Here is an 18,524-nt window from a genome sequence, read left to right on the forward strand (position 1 = left end):
ATTACCATGAATTATCCAACAATTTAATATATCTTCTAATAAACATGTTAACAAGAAATTTAAAATTCTCCTTTTTTCAGAAACAACTTTATTTTACTGAAGAGTGCTCAAATGATACTAATTTAAATAAACATGAATTTCCTATATATTTATTTAATGTATTGTTCAAATAAGTACTCAATTTTTTTTTCAAAATTATTAGTTTATTGCAAAATTGTTAACTTACTTTCCAAATTATATGGAAATTGTGTCCTGACAGTAAGAGGGTAAATATATGAAAATATTAAACATAACATGCAAATTTTAGATATTACACAGAAAAGCCAAGATCTCATTGCATTTAGATAATATGAAATTTGTGAGCAAGAAAAAACCAAACTAAGCAAACGCATAGATTAAACATATCATTTGATTTCATTGCATAGGAATTTTCTAACCTTTTTAAGACTGTTGTAATTAACAATAATGTTACCAGTAACTTCAATAAAGATGCTATGATGTTAATTACCTTCAAAAAATTCTTTGGCAGAAGATTTTTTTTTTGTAATTTGCAATAGATTAGTTCATAATTTTTAGATCTTCTAAAGTATTTTTACATTTCATTACTTTTTTGATTGACTACCTTTCATCAGTATCTAATTCTTCATAATCTGACACAGATAATAACTTTTAATCTTTAAAATATGATACTTCATGAATTACTCCTCTATGAACGTGAAAAATGAACAAAAAGAAAAAGAGGAAAAAGGAAAGATTACACAGAGATTTAAAAAAGGGCAAAGAGGAAAAACCTAAATGGATGAAGTAAAAAATGAAGAATTATTAGATGATAAATCAAAATAGTTCAGAATAGAAAAGCCATGAAGCTGTGACATGTGGTGAGAGGAGAAGAATTTTTTTAAATAATACAGAAGGTGAAAAAAAGGGGGAGGCTGGAAAACAGTAAAAATGATAGTTGATCTAAAAATTAGTAACAACTACCAGGATATTAAAAGTTTAGCTAAGAATAGAAGAAAAATATAGTACAAGGGGCCTGCGTCAGGGTAAACAAACATACAGTAATGATGATGATGATGATGACTTGATGAATATCAAAATTCAAGATTTTATTTAACTGTTACCTTCACATTTCAATCACTATTATTTCAAAAATTTGTGGATGTTACATAAGATGTACCATTACTTCACATTTTGGTTTGTGTGTTTTGTATGTATGATTTGATGCTAACATTATTTTATTTATTATTTTTTAGAATAATTGTTGCGATGATGAATGTGTTATTAAAATAAAAACTGGCTATGTTAAAGGAGTGAAGAAAGTGTCAATATTAAATAAATATAATTATTATTCATTCCTTGGTATACCTTATGCAAAACCTCCGGTTGGGGAACTTAGATTTAAAGTAAGTGTTTGTTTAATACTTTTTAATTAATGGATATTTCTATCTATTTATTTTGATAGGTAATAATAACTTTTATCTTTCTTTTCAGTTATAATCAGGTTTTTACATTTACAATAATTTTACTAGTTCAAAACAATAAGGTAAATGCAGATTTAAAAAACAGGAAACCTAATTTGAACTAGTGAGCTCAAACTAATAAGAGTGATTTTCTGTACAATCCGTAGTTAAAAAACAAAGTCTCAATACACTCCCACAGGCAGTTCTCTCCACTGTACTCCAATAAAGAAGTGCCTGTTTCCCTCCGAGAAACTGTTATCAGGTTTACTCTGAAGATATAACCAAGTAAGTGGCTAAGTTAACAGTTTGAAATCATTCTAAATACTGTAGCTGCTGATAACAAATGAATAAAACTTTTCTTACGTGACTGCCCAAAAAGCAGTATAATGTATTTATGGGTTGAAGCACAAACTTTAATGAATTGAATTAATAAACTGTGAGCTGTAAGCCTCTATCACTATGTGAACTGGGTTTGAAATGAATGGTTCGAATCAATAGAAATTACAAAAATAATAGAATTAAATTTACGTTGAATAAAATAAAATATATTTAAAAAAATTCTATTTAATAATAATGGGCTTCCCATGGTGACTACGTGTGAAACTGGAGTGGTGAGGTGATACGAACACCTCATGCGAGGCAAGACCAATCATCACTATCAACTGGTAACGGGGTGCTGCTGGGCGCTGTTTTGGGAGATACAATAGGGTGCTTTTATAATATCTCTGCAAACAACTTTCCAATTTTCAAAATTCAAATGGGGTATTTCTCATTAGGTTGAATGTTAACTTGGAATTTAATTTAATTAATGTGTATATTTTCATTTATGTTAATGGCATTAATAAAACTGCATGTGTTCTTGAATGATTGCATGCATCAGGTACACTATAGATCAACCAAGTCACGGTCAATCAGAAATGTTGTTAAAACTTCGCAATCGATCTTCTGATTTTCATTTATTACCAGGATTTTATGAAAAGTTTTGAACCTAACATAGAAAGACGTATCTTTTATGTCAAATATAGTTTTATTTTTCAATAAAGTCTTCTTTCAAATTGAAGCAGTTTATCCAGATGCTATAATATCTTTAACCCTTCCAAATAGTAGCTGGCGTCTCTATATAGGCGTTTACGTATACGATAACCTCCTCGTCCGATGAAAATTTCTTTCCTCCAAGCGAAACTTTAAGGTTAGGAAACAAGAAAAAGTCGCTTGGAGCCAGATCTGATAAATACGGTGAGTGGCCAACCAATTCAAAATGCAATTCGTAAATTTTAGACATGGCGACCGTCGAAGTGTGAGCAGGCGCATTGTGCTGATGGAAAAGCGCTTTCTTTTTCTTCTTCAAATGTGGTCGTTTTTTCGCAGTTCTGCCTTCAGCTTGCCTAGTAATGATGCGTAATACTGTCCCATTATTTTTTTTAGCTTTTTGAAGATAATCGATAAACAAAATTCCGTTACTATCCCTAAAAAACAGTCGCCATCACCTTCCCGGCCGATGGAACCGTCTTCGCCTTTTTCGGAGTAGGTTCACCCTTTGCAGTCCACTGTTTTGACTGTTGTTTCGTCTCAGGAGTGTAGTGGTGGATCCACGTTTCATCTGCAGTTATGAATCGACTCAAAATATTCTACTCGTTTTGCTTAAACTGTTCCAGCAGTGCCCTGGATATGTTCATTCGAATGCGTTTTTGGTTCAAAGTGGGAGAACGCTGCAGCCAACGCGCGGATAGCTTACGCTTATCCAATTCTTTAGTTAATATATGACAAACACGTTTTTTGATATTCCCATAGCCTCAAATATCTCTAACCTTAATTCTTCGGTCGTCCAGTACTATTTGCTGAACTTTTTCGATGATAACGGTGGTCGTTGCAGTTTTCGGCCATCATTTTCGAACGGTCATCATTTACCAAGCTGGTACGACCATGTTTAAATTCAGCTGCCCACCTTTTCACGGTGGCAAATGATGAGACAGAGTCCCCGCAAACAGCGTCCAACTCGGTTTTAATTTACGTAAGCGTATTGCCTTTTAAATGCAAGTAATTAATTACGGCAAGATATTAGATTTTTCCACTTTCACAAAAACACTCACAATGTCTTACTCAAACGATTATCAAACAACTGACTGAAATTTTAGTGGGTACACTTCAACGCAAGCGGGAATACATTCCCTAACTTTTTTTTGACGAGTGCTACCATATCTTCATGTTGAGGCTCAGAACTTTTCAGATCTGTACGTTTTCATTTATGTTAATGACGGTAATAAAACTGCATGTGTTCTTGAAATATTTTTTTCCTCAAAAAGGAGTGTAATGTATTTAGGGTGTATGTATGTATGTATTTTATGTATTTGTTCCACCATAGCAGCACTTAAATTGTCAGGGTGACAATTTGTATACCAAATTGTCACCCCGACGCTCTTTAATAATCCTATATTAAAGAACAATTTTTGTCAGCAATGTTTTTTTATCAGTCATGTTTTTTTTTAATTTTAAATATTTATCTCTTGTTCATAAATTGTTTTACGTATCATTATGTTCCATTATTTTATGTTTGAATTCAAATTTGTAAATATAAATTAGATTTACTAATGAATAGGAGGCCTGGCTGCAGTCAGGAGATACTTCAACCATCAGTTCAGCTTTTTGTGAAACTTCTAAAAATGAAACTGAGACTGTACACAGTTTCATAGTTCTATACAGAACTGTCCAATGAGCCCTAATAAAGAATTGCTGGATTATGAGCTACAAAAATATATTAATACTGGTATAACCAGGTTAATTAGTGGCTTACCCAATCCCCGTGACACTTATCAAAAGAAGACAACATGAAGGGTAAGGAAAAGAAAGGTAACAATCAAGTGGACTGTCTCTGATTCTGCCCTATTCATTATATTTCACAAGACCCTAGTAAACACATTTCTTTCTATTTTAAAAATGTCTGATCTGGTTAAAATTAATGTTAAAGCAAATAGTAGATTACAAAGATATTTCCTTAATATTATAATGATTACTAAGCTACAGGATGGGCACGTAAAACGGAACTTCTAAAAATTAAATTCAATTATGACATGTAATATTTTACGTATAAAATGAAAAAAATTAAAACATAAAATAAATTTTGTATATGCATTAGCATATTTACCATATTTTTACAGGTGTTTGAAATTAACACCTTTTGTGCAGATAGAGATTCACCTGGCGCAAAATTTTATTTTTGATACCGTCGATTTCTTGTTGAATGTTCTCCCTCATTTCAATAATTACTATAGGTATTTGATTCATAAGCTCTATTCTTCAAACAAGTCTGAAGGAAAACTAGACAAATCTGTAGAATGCAGAGGCCACCGCCTTCTCCGACAATTCGTTCTTTTGTAAAAGCTACATAAAGGCCTGCTACTGAATCGTTTGATGCGTAACATATTGCTCCGTCTTATCGGAAAAAACGTATTCTTTTTCACGATCTGTTAACTGAGAGTAGAATTGTTCGAAATTTTTACGGTTCGCATTACTAATGACAGTCTGGTAAAAAAATAATGGCTCCACTATGTAATTATCAAAAACAGCAGATCATACATCGATTTTCTCATCGTGAAGAGGATCTTTAAACATCTAATGAGGATTTTCAATCATCGGATACCATTCTTTTTCTGTTTAGCCTCCTGAACCACCGTAAGGTATTACGTCAGAGGATATTTGATAATAATGTAAATGAAGTGTAGTCTTGTACAGGCTCAGGTCGACCGTTCCTGAGAACTGTGGTTAATTGAAACCCAATCACCAAAGAACATGTAATCATCAAGTCATCCGATACTTGGGATCGGGTTAATTAATATTCCCAAATAAATGAAATCATGTCTCGTCTGACAAGAAATAAAGCATCCGGTCTACCTGTACATCGACAATTTTTTTAATGAACCAGTCATAATAATTAAAACATTCTGATCTCCTAAGTTGTTGCACATTCGTTACATGATACGGTTTCAAATTTAATTCATGAAGAAAATGACGGATAAATATGTATTTTACCCTAATTTGCCGTGATAACTTACGTATACATTTTTTCGGACAGGGAGAAATTCTTATTTGAATATCGGCTATGGACTTTGGAAATCTAACGGAAGGTTGTCTATTTCGTTTTACGTTTGAAACCGACTCCAATGTACGCCGTTTTTTAACCAAATCGTGTATGCTAATCTTTGTTTGGATGTTGGAATTTTTTGATGTAGAAATATTCTACGAATATTTGATGCGTTTCTTGAAAGGATTTAGAACGCACGTAAGCTTCCACTACAGCAATCCTTTACTTGATCGAATAAGGCATTTTAAAATGCCTTACTGCACCGAAGTATGAATAGTTTACAACTGACAACAATAGACGGGATTAGTAAGAAATACATCTAATAGTGAAGCTAGTAGTAACTGTGAGGTAACAGAGGTAAAGATAACACTAAAATAAATGCGGCTGGAGCCGGCTTGGTCTGGTTTTAAGTTATTCACCCGGTATAGTAATAGGGCTGTATTTATTTACTTTTTGTGTAATGCATCATCAAACTTGCATTTGGAGAAGAGAAAAGAGATTGGCCACTACTCTACAACAGTTGATCTGGTACCAGCTACCGTACCTACATTTTATTTGAGTTTCATACAGTTTTCTGGCAGGTACGGCATATGTAATTATTCTATATAAACAATATACATTAGAATAAAATAATTTACAACCGATCTTTCAATAAAATTCTACATTTATTTTTTATATTTTAGGATCCTGTGCCAGCAGAACCATGGACAGAAATAAAAGATGCAACACAGTTTAAAAGCAAATGTCCACAGACTGGTTTATCAATGAATTACACTGGAAATGAAGATTGTTTATTTATAAATGTTCATACACCTAAGGTAAAATATTTTTGTATAATTTCGCTCTCCCTTCTCGTCTAGTTAGAAGACACAGGCTGGACACCACTGTGTTCATTATCCTTCTGCTTGTGAGAATAATATTGATAAATAACAATTAAAGCATGTTCAATTTATAAAAATACTACCAGAGTATTGCAATTTCTTCACATCAACAGACTGGTCAGCACAGGACTCGAAACGTTGAGTGATCTGAAATATGCGTTTTCAGAATATTAGGCCCCATCTTAAAAACAGTTGTAGCTGGTTACCCTTCGTACAACTGAAAAAATACTTTTCAAGTTTTTAATATTACCTGACAAATATCAAGTACTTGGTTAATCACTTTTTATATTATTTTTATTTTATGTTTTTTAGTCAAGTAACCGGCAGATGCACCCAATCGTGTCGCGCACACAGTAACAGTGGCAATGGCTGTGTTTGTTGAACCGCCGCGCCGTACACTGCCGTTCCTTTAAAGCTATTTTTCTCGATAACCGACAGAGATATCGAAAAAGACAAAAAATCTCTTTTGCAAAAAATTTAATTTTAAATATTGTAATTTGATTTGATTTGAACAACGGTTTGGCTATAGTTGAATGTTTCGATACCATTGTTCCCTACCGATGTAAGGAACATAATCCTGTTCTTATCCCAAGCTGTAAAAACGTCCACCATCTTAAAATTGCGAAACATTTTTTTAACGGCAATATCCTATGTTTTTTACAGGTATAAAAATTATGTTTATAGCAGTGGCGGCTCGTAGCTAAAATTAGTGGGGTTACTAGTCCAGAAAATCTTTTTCTGGACCAGTACCCCCACTATTTTATTTATTCGGTTTAACAGAGTAAATAATAAAATGTCAATAAGATATTTTTTAGTATTATTAGATAATAACTTAATAAAATGTTAGCTTAAAAACACTATTGTCCGATGGTGCTTAATTTAAATTTCTAAGTACACAGAAACAAATACACATTAGTTTTTACGAATTACCTTCTCTTTTGCCCTTCCAGCGTGTTTTTGGGTAGATTTAGTAATCAAAGAGCCCTTGCTTTCCGTCATCTTCTGATCACTACTGAAAAAATAACTAAACTGCTTTCATATTCCTTCCATCGACTAAACTAGGAAAGGGAACAAACAAGGAACGTTCCATACACACGCGAAGTAAAAAAAAACTACCTTCCACCAGCACCCAGGGTCGGTACTGCGGAAGCGGCAGTGCTCTCTCCCCCTTGCAGCCTCGCTTGCAGCTTCCTACGTGTGCCTACACATAACAGCCAAACATCAAACCACTGGAACTATGAAGCGCACAGTTCCATACAAAGGTTTTTGTCTTTTACATAAACTGATATTGAGCTTAAGGATTATAAAATGTCAAATATAAAGAAAGAATTAAAGAGAAAAGGATTCATTATACTAAATGTTATCGGTAATATCAAGTTGAAATAGGGGTGCTGTAGTTCCACAGTGCCTATATGCTAGTGGCTAATACATAATTTGAACTCAGCCGGTTGAGTAGATTTTGCGATAAAGAGTTGCAGACACCACTAAACTTTTATATATGTATCAAATTAGAGATAATTCATTTATCAGTCTGTATAATTATGATCTAACTAATGATTGTAAAATAATTATTAAAATTATATATTTGTAATGAAAATTGTTTTTAAAAATGTTTCCTCATTTGTGTATTTTTTTAAAAATCACTTGCTTTTCTTCTTGGTCTATTTTTACACTATTGTAAGTTTTTCATTCTAAATTAGAAAAGTTAACCCACCAGTTTGGTCTAGTGGTGAAAGCGTCTTCCCAAATCAGCTGATTTCTAAGTCGAGAGTTCCAGCATTCAAGTCCTAGTAAAGGCAGTTACTTTTATACAGATTTCAATACTAGATCGTGGATACTAGTGTTCTTTGGTGGTTGGGTTTCAATTAACCACACATAACAGGAAAGGTCAAACTGAGCCTGTACAAGACTACACTTCATTTACACTCATACATATCCTTATTCCCCTCTGAAGTAATAACTTAACGGTAATTCCCGGAGGCTAAACAGGAAAAAGAAAGAAAGAAGATTAGAAAAGTTGAAAACGAAAAACAAGAACTTTTTGAAGTGAATATGAACTTATTTATTTAAAATTTGGTCTTCATTATAACAAAAATTTTACTTGTGGGTCTTATTTATGAATTTTTCATCAATATAAAAAAAGCTGACAACAAAGTTTTTATAATTTCCTGGCATTGGTTATTTATTCTTATGTAGTAAAGAAGTAATGGTACATGAAAATTTTTTTTAAAAATTCAAAAAACTGCCCCAGCAGTAGAACTATAGCCAGATGAAAATAATATAAAAATATAAATAATATCTTTATCTAGGAACATCTTTATTAGTGATAAAAAATGTGAGACCATTGCTTGTTGAATCTAGCCGATAAAGATATATGAAGTTCTGTAATTTATTTATTGATTTGCATAATTAAAACAGAGCAATTCCCTATAACAGCTGCCAATGAATGATACTGACTGAAAAGTTGCTATATCTGACCGGAACCTGAACCTGATACCTCCAGATTAAAGCAAGAAATTTTACCATTCTTCCACGGAAATTGGTAGCAATATAAAATATTGAATTAGACAAGAAATTTTACCATTCTTCCACGGAAATTGGTAGCAATATAAAATATTGAATTAGACACTGTTATTTAAATTCATAAAGTAATAAATATTTATGTTTATTTTAATAGATGCCCTGTGTAAGAAAAAATAATGTGTTACCAGTAATGGTTTGGATTCATGGTGGAGGATTTACATTTGGTAGCGGGAATGATGATGAATTCGGTCCTGACTACCTTATTGAATATGATGTTATTATTGTGACATTTAACTATAGGCTTGGTGTCCTTGGTAAGTAATTTCAACATTATGATTATCTTAGTTTATCTATTCAATTGCGCATTTCCATCATCATATATTTCTATCTGCCATGAGTCCAGTTCCCTTTACCATGTTCCTCATCATTCTTTTCTTCTTTCAGCTAATTTCTAAACACCTGTTAGCTTCCATTTCTTTTCAGATCGTCTATAATGTTTACTATCTTCCTTTTCTTTGCACCTTCTACTGATCCTTCTTGTATTGTTTTAATCAAATCTCCTCTTCTTCTATTATTGATTGTTCAGGTTAAGTTTTTATTTTCATCCGCATTTATCATTATGAGAATTAATTGAAAAGTTCTCGATCTGACAAAGAAGACACCAGATTTTTCAGAAATTGTTTGTTTCATTGTTCAACTTGCAAAAACCTTGCAATTCAATACATTCAGACCTACATTTATCAATTTTTAAATTCCCTCAATAAAATTTGAATTCTAACTCCACAAGATGTTAGAATTCTTACACTGTAAGAACACAATACATGTAAGAAGCTAAGTCTTCTTAGCTTTAACATCATCATTTGGAGTGAATTTTTTCCAACTAACATTATGTTTAGGTTTGGAAAGAAGAAGTATTTCATGAGAATCAAAATAAATATGGTACATGTTGAAGCATATTGAACCATTGATCATGGAGTTTTGCAGCAACAACACAATTCATGTGCACAGGCGCATTATCATGGTAATAGAGCACTTTATTTTGCTCGGATGTTGATGTTTTGTCTGAATAGCACCCTACAATTAGTCCAGTGTGAAGCTTAATACTCCCCAGTACTACAATCTGGTAATTAGATTTTAATATCATCCCTGTATTAGGATTTGCCTGCCTTTTTCCAATTATTCTATAAGAACCGTAGCACGAAATCCCAACAAACTGAAGCTGTGACCGTTCCTGCAGATAGAGCCGTTTCCACTTTCTTTAGCACACTTTCACCTGCTTCCACCAACTGTTTGAACTGCTATTTGGTCTCTGGTGTGAAATAATGAATCCATATTTCATTTACTGTTATAAAATGTCAAAGAAACTCAGATTTAAATAAGTCTAAACATCCATGATAAGTGTTCAGTTGAATTCCACAAAAATAGCATTTTTGGGGTTAAAATAGTGTTAAAATGTAGTGGGCAAGGTCTATCAAGATATTTGCAATGTCAGCTTGTATACCTTCAGTTAGTGGCGATTCAATATGGCATTGTAGATTTTTGTCACTGTTTTGGCAGTCTTAGCAATATTTGGGTGTCCTGTGCATTCATCATATTGAATGTATGTATGACCATACTAAATTCAATAGTCCATACTTTTAATGTGGAAAACAGGGCAAGAATCTTTTCAAGTGGAATCTAATTTTTTCTGAATGTGAGTCAGAGTTAAACCTTTTAAAATAAAATACTTTATAACATCTTGAACAACTTATTACAACCAACTTCTTTTAGATTATATGATAAATTTTTAATGAGGTGTAAGATTTCTGTTTATGTAAATAAAATTTATAATGGCCAAATGATAAGCTCATTAAAATAAATAATAAAATTATTTAAATGTTTTATAAGAACATTTACTTCATATTACAGAGTGTTCAACTTAAAAGAGGCTCCATTACTTAGTTCTTGGCTGCTCTTGTAAGCTGTACCCTGTCGATTTCCTGGATGGCATTGGTAATGTTTGTCTTTAATTCCTGCTGGGTGTGTGAATTCCAACTATAAGTAATTTCTTTTAAATAATCCCACAGAAAGAAATCTGGACTAGTCAGACCAGGGTATTTTGGTGACCACAATCCTTTAAAAATTCTTTCGCCAAAAATAATCCTGTTGCACCTCCGTAATAGAGTAAGCTGTATGGCAAGTGGTACTACTCTGTTGCAACCAGCAGTCACACTCACCCTCTTCCAGTAAGGCTAAGAACTGTTGGATAATTTCTTGGTAGACAACAGCATCCATTGTTTTTTAAAAAAAACAAGGACCTACTATTCATCACCTTGAAGCACACATTATACGTGAATGAAGGGAGATTCAAAGAAAATATGCAGGTTTTCAGTACCCCAGGTCCTATAATTATGACTGTTAACAAAGCCACCAAGATAAAACCACGCTTCATCTGTAAAAAAACACTTTTAGCATAATCAGCATTAGTCAGCTCATGGAAAACATTTCAGCATTCTTCTCGCTGCAGTATGGGCTGAACCTAGTTAAATGTTCTTTTCCGAGCTTAGTTTCTGCAAAGATCTTATAATTGCTGCTTTAATGTCCTTACGACCTGCATCGTTAAAACTGACCTACATTGGGCACATTTCTGGTCTAACACCAAATCTGCTTAACAAAATCTTTTAACTAACATCTGACTTTTCACTGGTGCTTCCTGTTCAAAGTTTTCCCTGAACTTTCCTCGTCACACAACATGAGAGATTTCATCTCTAAATAAGATTCCATCACAAATACACACTTTTCAACAGTTAGTCGCATTTTAACAACACACAATTACACAATCTTGTTCAGAAAGCAATGCTTGAGACAAACTGGCAATACTCAAATGTGCAGACAATAAACAGTTCTACCCGCTCCAGTTCCAGTTGTACCAACATCTTCTACATTGTGTTACTCACACCAATATATGCATTTTAACATCAAGTGATGAGGCCTCTTCTAATATGAAGACTCTATATAAAAATATTTAGATGGATGGCCTGCATCCATCTATAATCATGCTTCACATCTTAATTTCCAAATAATGGGTGCACCCACAATTTTAAAAATTGATTCCAGGAGTATTAATCTATCCATTATTTACATATAAGTGATAATTTATAAAGCAGTTTATTAGTTTATTTTCTATCGTTTAAAATTTGCAAAAAAAGATAGATTTTTCAAATGACTAATATTTAAATTATATTGTTTTAGGTTTTCTTAGTCTTGGTAATTCAGATGTGCCAGGAAATGCTGCATTAAAAGATCAGAATTTAGCATTAAAATGGGTACATGATAATATCAAAAACTTTGGTGGTAATAAATATCAAATTACAATTTTTGGAGAAAGTGCTGGTTCGGCTTCAGTGCATTATCAAACTTTATCACCACTTTCATTAGGTATACAACTATATTAGATAATATTATGTTTTTTATTATTTTTTTTAGGAATAAGTTATCAATCAACTTTCCCAATTAATTAATATGCTTTACCAAATTTTATATGCTCTTCTCTTCATAATTAGATTTCAAAGTTATAATTATTAGTAATTTCTACTTTAGAACTGTAGAAATTAGTAGCAGAAAAAAAAATATTCTGAAACACAACAGTAATTAATTAAATTTGTTTTACGTTGGAATATCCTTACTTCCTTTTACTTTCCCAGCTATAGCTGCTACTCCAGCTATATAACAGGAAAATACATAGATCAGTCAAAAAAAATTGATAAGACTCTTACAAAATTAATTTTGTTGCTTTTATTGTATGTATCCTCTTTAGTTTTTGATTACTTTTTTTATTCAGTACTACTGTATGAGTAATTAATAATAGTTTATATATATATATATATATATTGAAATATAATTTAATATGTTAAATGACATGACAATCTCAATTATCTTTAAAAGGGTTTATGAAATGATTAAAGAGTTATCTACCTATCACTCTTTTCATGATATCTACAATTATGGTGGCGAGAAGACAAGATATGCTTGTGGCAACACTGCAAATAATTAGCACAAAGTGCTAAGGAAGAATCTAGGAATGGAAACATTTTCAATTCTAATTTTGTTAAGATAGTGGAAAATTACATGTGGGAAAGTTACATATAATATTAGATAGGGGAAAAGGAGATTTACTAACAAGAAACACAGATTCCTTACTAGAAAGCCCAGCAATTCTGGAAAGTTTAAAAAATCCTAAAATTACAAATAAGCCTTGACATGGAATTAGCTTCACCAGTTTAAGATTAAGAAATCTAAACTGAACTGAATCAAACAACTCAGGACTAATCATCCTAGTTTTAACTGTGAATAACATTAGTTATTCTATAAAATATTACACATTATAACAACATTATTAAACATTATAGAAAGTCATAATAAGCTTCTCAAGATGGTAATTTTTCAGAAACATCCATTACAATAAGTAACACAAATTGGATTTAAGATTTTGGAAAAGTCTTACACCAAACTACTAAGAGGAATCAAAGCCTCTTGGAATACTTTCTTGGAACTCTTAAAGTAAATTCCCTAAGTAAAGGTTAGTAAACAAAGAGAATTAACTAAAATTCTGGAACAATTCAAAATAAAATTCTGGCAGTCGAGAAAACCAGTCTTTGATTATAATATATCTGAAATTGGCAATCATAGAATTTTTGAAGGGAAATGGGCAATTAAAATTATGAAACACATCACTATCCTTGAAACCATTTTTTTGTGAACAAAAAAATATTACAAATTCGGTGGCCAAATTTGAATATGTAAACGAAAGATTTTTCCTTTTAACAAAAAAATGTGGGAATAAACTGTATACAATAATTAATTAATGTTCATGCTCATTCACTGGAAATAATAAGAAACCAGATAAAAGAAATAGAGTGTGGATCGTGAGATATTCTTGAAGAAACAATTTCAAAATTTACAAATAAAAATGTGAAAATTCTATAAGAGATTTTTAATACACAATTTGGAAAGAAAAGAAATTAAAGAAGACAACTGGAAAGTGAACAAAACATAATAGAATTAACGAAGATTAGAAAAGATTAATAGAACTTTGCCAAAGATTCGGTGTGATATTAATATATCACATCATATATCAAACTTAACATATTGAGATCACCAAATTCTTATTAAGGTGAATTTCAACATGATAACTTGGCAATAGATTTACAAAAAATTGAGAATGTGAGAGTAAAAAATGTACAAATTTTTGACAAGGATCACTATTTAAGATAAAGTAAAATTCATCTCCAAAAAATAACAACAAACCAAAATACAAAAGATAATTACATATACCACTGAGAAATTAAAATTAAATAAAGAAATCTAAATCAATATCACCAAAATCAAACCTGTGAAAATAGTAATTGGTCTGAAATTAATTAAAAAATCCAGCTTATAAAATAGGGAAAACCAAAGAAAAAGGTGCATATGATGGAATGATGAGTGATAAATCGCTCCAAAAAAAGAGAAGATCTTTGAAAAAATGGCTCTTCAAAAAAAATACACTCAAAACTAAACATTTTTAATAGAAAAGAAAACTAACCAGTAAATTATTAAGACAAACTAACAAAATTATTTAAAAAAATACTAAACCAAACTGAAGAAAATTTTAAGAGAAATAACACCAGAAACTTTTACCAAACTTTTAAATCTAAATTAAAAGTATATCAAGACCCTTGCTTACATTTCAAAAATTAAAAAAGGAAGTTAATGTCAAGTAAAAAAATAAATTAATAGTAAGAAATTATAAAATTTTAGCAAAATTATTTTTAAAAACTGTTAAACTCCAAAAAAAACCAAAGAAAACCTCAAATTTTTGGATTCTGTAACTAAACTAAAAAAATTCAAGTTCCCTGAATAAACAGAAAATAAAGAATATAATCAAATCTTTCAAAAATATTAAAATTCTTCCAGTAACAAAAAATTTTATTAAAAGTTCTACAGAATAGAGTAGAAGAGCACACTAATAAAACAACTTGGAAAATAACAGGATGGTTTTAGAAAGTGAAGATGTAGTGGGAAAAATATTTTATGTAAAACCAAATAATCAGAGATAGAATGGTGAAATATAAAAATTATGTAACTACATTTGTAGATTTTAAAAAGACACATGATTCTGTAGATATAAATTCTTTAATTCAGATTTTCTAAGAAATGGGCATAGATGATAAAAACTTAATTGTTAAACAATTTCCTACACCTTTTGTAAAGTTAAATTTATTGGGAAATTATCAAAACCATTTAAAATCAAAACAGGGGTAAGGCAAGAAGATGGATGTTTTCCGATCCTGTTTAACTGTATTCTAGATAAAGACATAAAGAATGGGGAAAAACAATGAAACTAAATGAAATTGAAACAATAAGATTAGGTTACAAAAAGCATAATGTTTCTTTTTCCCATTTAGCTTTCGGGAATTATCGTTCAGAGGATGATATGTATGAGTGTAAAAGAATTGTTAAGACTACACTTCATTTACACTTTTTCTGTTTAGCCTCCAGAACTACCATAAGGTATTACTTCAGAGGATGTTTGAGAATGATATATATGTATGTAAATGAAGTGTAGTCTTGTACAGTCTCAGTTCGACCATTCCTGAGACGTGTGGTTAATTGAAACCCAACCACCAAAGAACATCGGTATCCACAATTTACTATTCAAATCCATATAAAAGTAATTGCTTTTACTAGGACCTGAATCCTGGAGCTCTGAACTTCCAAATCAGCTGATCTGGGAAGACGCGTTCACCTCTAAACCAACCTGTTGGGTTAAAAAGCATAATCTAGAAATAGACTGTTTTACCTTTGCAGACAATCTAACAACAATTGAAAACGATTTTGAAGTAGCAAAAATTCAAATAGAAACATTAAAAATTGCAGTAAAAAAAGGATTACAATTTCCTATGAAAAAAGAGAATGTACAAGTAGTATAATGAATATTAAAAATAAATGGAAATTTCTAAAAACTAACTTTTAAAAAATTGAAAAAGATCTAAAGAAATTAAATATTAAATTAAAAAAATGTTGGACTGAAATACTTTCAGAAATAAAATAAAAAATTCAAGAGTTTTCACGAAAACAAAGTGGAAAAAGGAAAAGAAAATTTTCCTGAAAGGAGAGAGACAAAGTTTAACAAAAAATGAGAATATGGTAGAAAGGAAACAAAATGAAATGTAAACTGGTTTTTGTAATACCGTCTTAAACAATAACCTAAACAAAAAAATACAGGAAAAACTGGGCTTGTTTCATACATCACACATTTATGTCCCATTCTTATATTCAGACGTTCACAACTATAGTATATCAAGAAGAAATACAGTAATCATGGACATATTAGTGGGTTTTCCTTGTTTGGCCTTGGTAAAATCCTCCATGTAAGAGACTTGATTCGCCTGATTCTCTGACCAACTTGTTTGTTATCCTCTACAGACAAGAGTCAAGTAAGAAGGTTTGTTAACTGAAATAATTAGTAAATAATCAGGATGATGCATTCTGGAATCATTCAAAAACATTTTATTTTTATTTATTATGGCTGCTTATATCATTTACCACATTACCAGCTAGAACCAAGCAGAAAATGCTTGACGGATAGTAATTATATTTATAGTGATTCAACAATTTCACCACTTAAAGGTTGAAGCTGTCCACTCCAGTAAGGTTTATGACTCTGATCATCTTATGGAAAGCTAAAAAGTTTCTTTTAAGAACAACTTTCAGGTTAAGACTGCCCACCCATGTTGACACACTTTTGCTGTTGTCAATTTTCAAATTCTCAGCTCACAGATAAAACATCAACTGTAGAGGTTGATGACAGTCCATCTCATCAACCTGATAACCCTAGTAGCTGAGTTATTAAAGTGCACCTTCACGACCTCCAATATTCAAAATTCTTGTAGTCATCCTCTAGTGATAAATGGATATTGTATACAGATTCTGGCTGTGATAGACAGAAAGATTATGTTAGAATTTTCCACCTACAGAGCAATCATAAATGCTCTGATAATGATAATAATAATGAGCAATGCATAAACCTAATTAGTAGAAATGTTAAACAAGGCCTGTAAGTCCAAAAACTGGAAAAATAGTTGAAGAGCTCTTGGATTCTGGTTGAGGATTCTCCACCTCAAAAACTGTTGTGCAAGTGTGCATGAAAGGGAGGAGGACATTTCTCTTCTAATCAATAAAATGCATTTTTACACATTTTTTATGTTTTTTTTTTTTTTTCATTCTTAAGTCCACCACTTAACATAACGTTGAATAAGAAGTTATCTTTGTTTCTGTTTCAAGGTCTATTTCAAAATGTGATCATGCAAAGTGGATGTTCTATAAGTAACTGGGCCTTTCAAGAAAATCCAATTCAGGCAGCTTTTAATTTAGGAAAAGTATTAGGGTTTATGGATATAAATGTTGGTAATCTTGTTTCATTTTTAAGAGAACAATCATCAGAAATTTTAATCCTGAATCAAAGAAAAAAATTTGATCCTGAAGTTGGTATTTTTTTTTTTTTTAATTTAATATTAAATTACATTGACAAGTTTTATTTACAGGTTTATGGTTACTTTGTAAAATTATATTAATTGTTTATTGATAGTTGCTTCTTTCAAATAATTCTTTACATTATGGTAATGATATATAAATTTATTCTACTAATTTTAATTAATTAATATATTAGATTATTAAAAATTTCTTTCGATCATCTCTTATATATGCTCTTCAAACTGAACACTGGAACTTAAGTATAATTATTTTTGAAAATTAGAAAGGTTATATTTTTTAGACAATCTGGGAAAGTTATATTTAATTTTTATGAAAACTTTAAAGAAATTTACTTGTTATAAGTGTAACAAATTTGTACACAAACGCACTTGTTAAATTAAAACTTTTCTTTTAATTGTAAACATAGTTTAAAACTAAAAATTAGAAGTTGGTAGATTCATTAATGAATAGTTGAAAAATTCAGTTTGAAAATAAATACGAATATAAAAAATGCAATGCACATTGACAGAAAGAAGTAAGTAAATAATGTATTGAATTGAATAATGTGGAATTGAATATCTAAATAATATATACCAATAGTTTCAGAATTTTCTTTTTAATTTAGGTAATAAATTACTAAAAGTGGAAAAAATAATAAAATATCAAAGCAAACTTAGACAAGCTAAAACAGATTTTATATTGAAAGAATCTTTGTCCATAAAGTCAGAATTAATCAGGTAAAGGTGTTCCAAAATGAGCTAACATTTTAATTTTTTAATAAAACACATTTGTTATTTCATAGTTGACAATATTTTTGCTTTATTAGAATGTAGTGACTTGGAAGTTAAGTGTGTTACAACACATCTGACAAATGAGTTCACATCACCTCTCTGAAAGATAACATGACCATTAAACTTTTCTAGCAATAACTGCATGGTTTCATTTGCAGTATGGCATGTTGCACTCTCTTCTTGAAACCAGATGTCTTCCACATCCATATCATTAATTTTTGTCCATAAAATGTTTGAAATCATCTCAAGATATCAAACGTCATTGACAGTAATAACATCTCCATTTACATTTTCAAAG

The 18,524-nt window shown here is 30.9% G+C and overlaps 1 protein-coding gene across 1 annotated transcript in view; it reads left to right on the forward strand.

Moving 5' to 3' along the window:
- Positions 1–1,259: 1,259 nt before the first annotated feature.
- The window catches only part of LOC142320108 (juvenile hormone esterase-like), a 34,810-nt gene continuing 17,545 nt past the window's right edge, over positions 1,260–18,524 (forward strand). Inside the window, exons 1-5 of the mRNA XM_075357787.1 lie at positions 1,260–1,403; positions 6,222–6,356; positions 9,097–9,256; positions 12,174–12,359; positions 17,247–17,446. Coding sequence (XP_075213902.1) covers positions 6,303–6,356; positions 9,097–9,256; positions 12,174–12,359; positions 17,247–17,446 — 600 coding nt within the window. The 5' untranslated portion in view covers positions 1,260–1,403; positions 6,222–6,302. The remainder of the gene's footprint in view (positions 1,404–6,221; positions 6,357–9,096; positions 9,257–12,173; positions 12,360–17,246; positions 17,447–18,524) is intronic.

This window comes from Lycorma delicatula, chromosome 2 (assembly GCF_047948215.1).
Source record: "Lycorma delicatula isolate Av1 chromosome 2, ASM4794821v1, whole genome shotgun sequence".
Classification (NCBI taxonomy): Eukaryota; Metazoa; Arthropoda; class Insecta; order Hemiptera; family Fulgoridae; genus Lycorma; species Lycorma delicatula.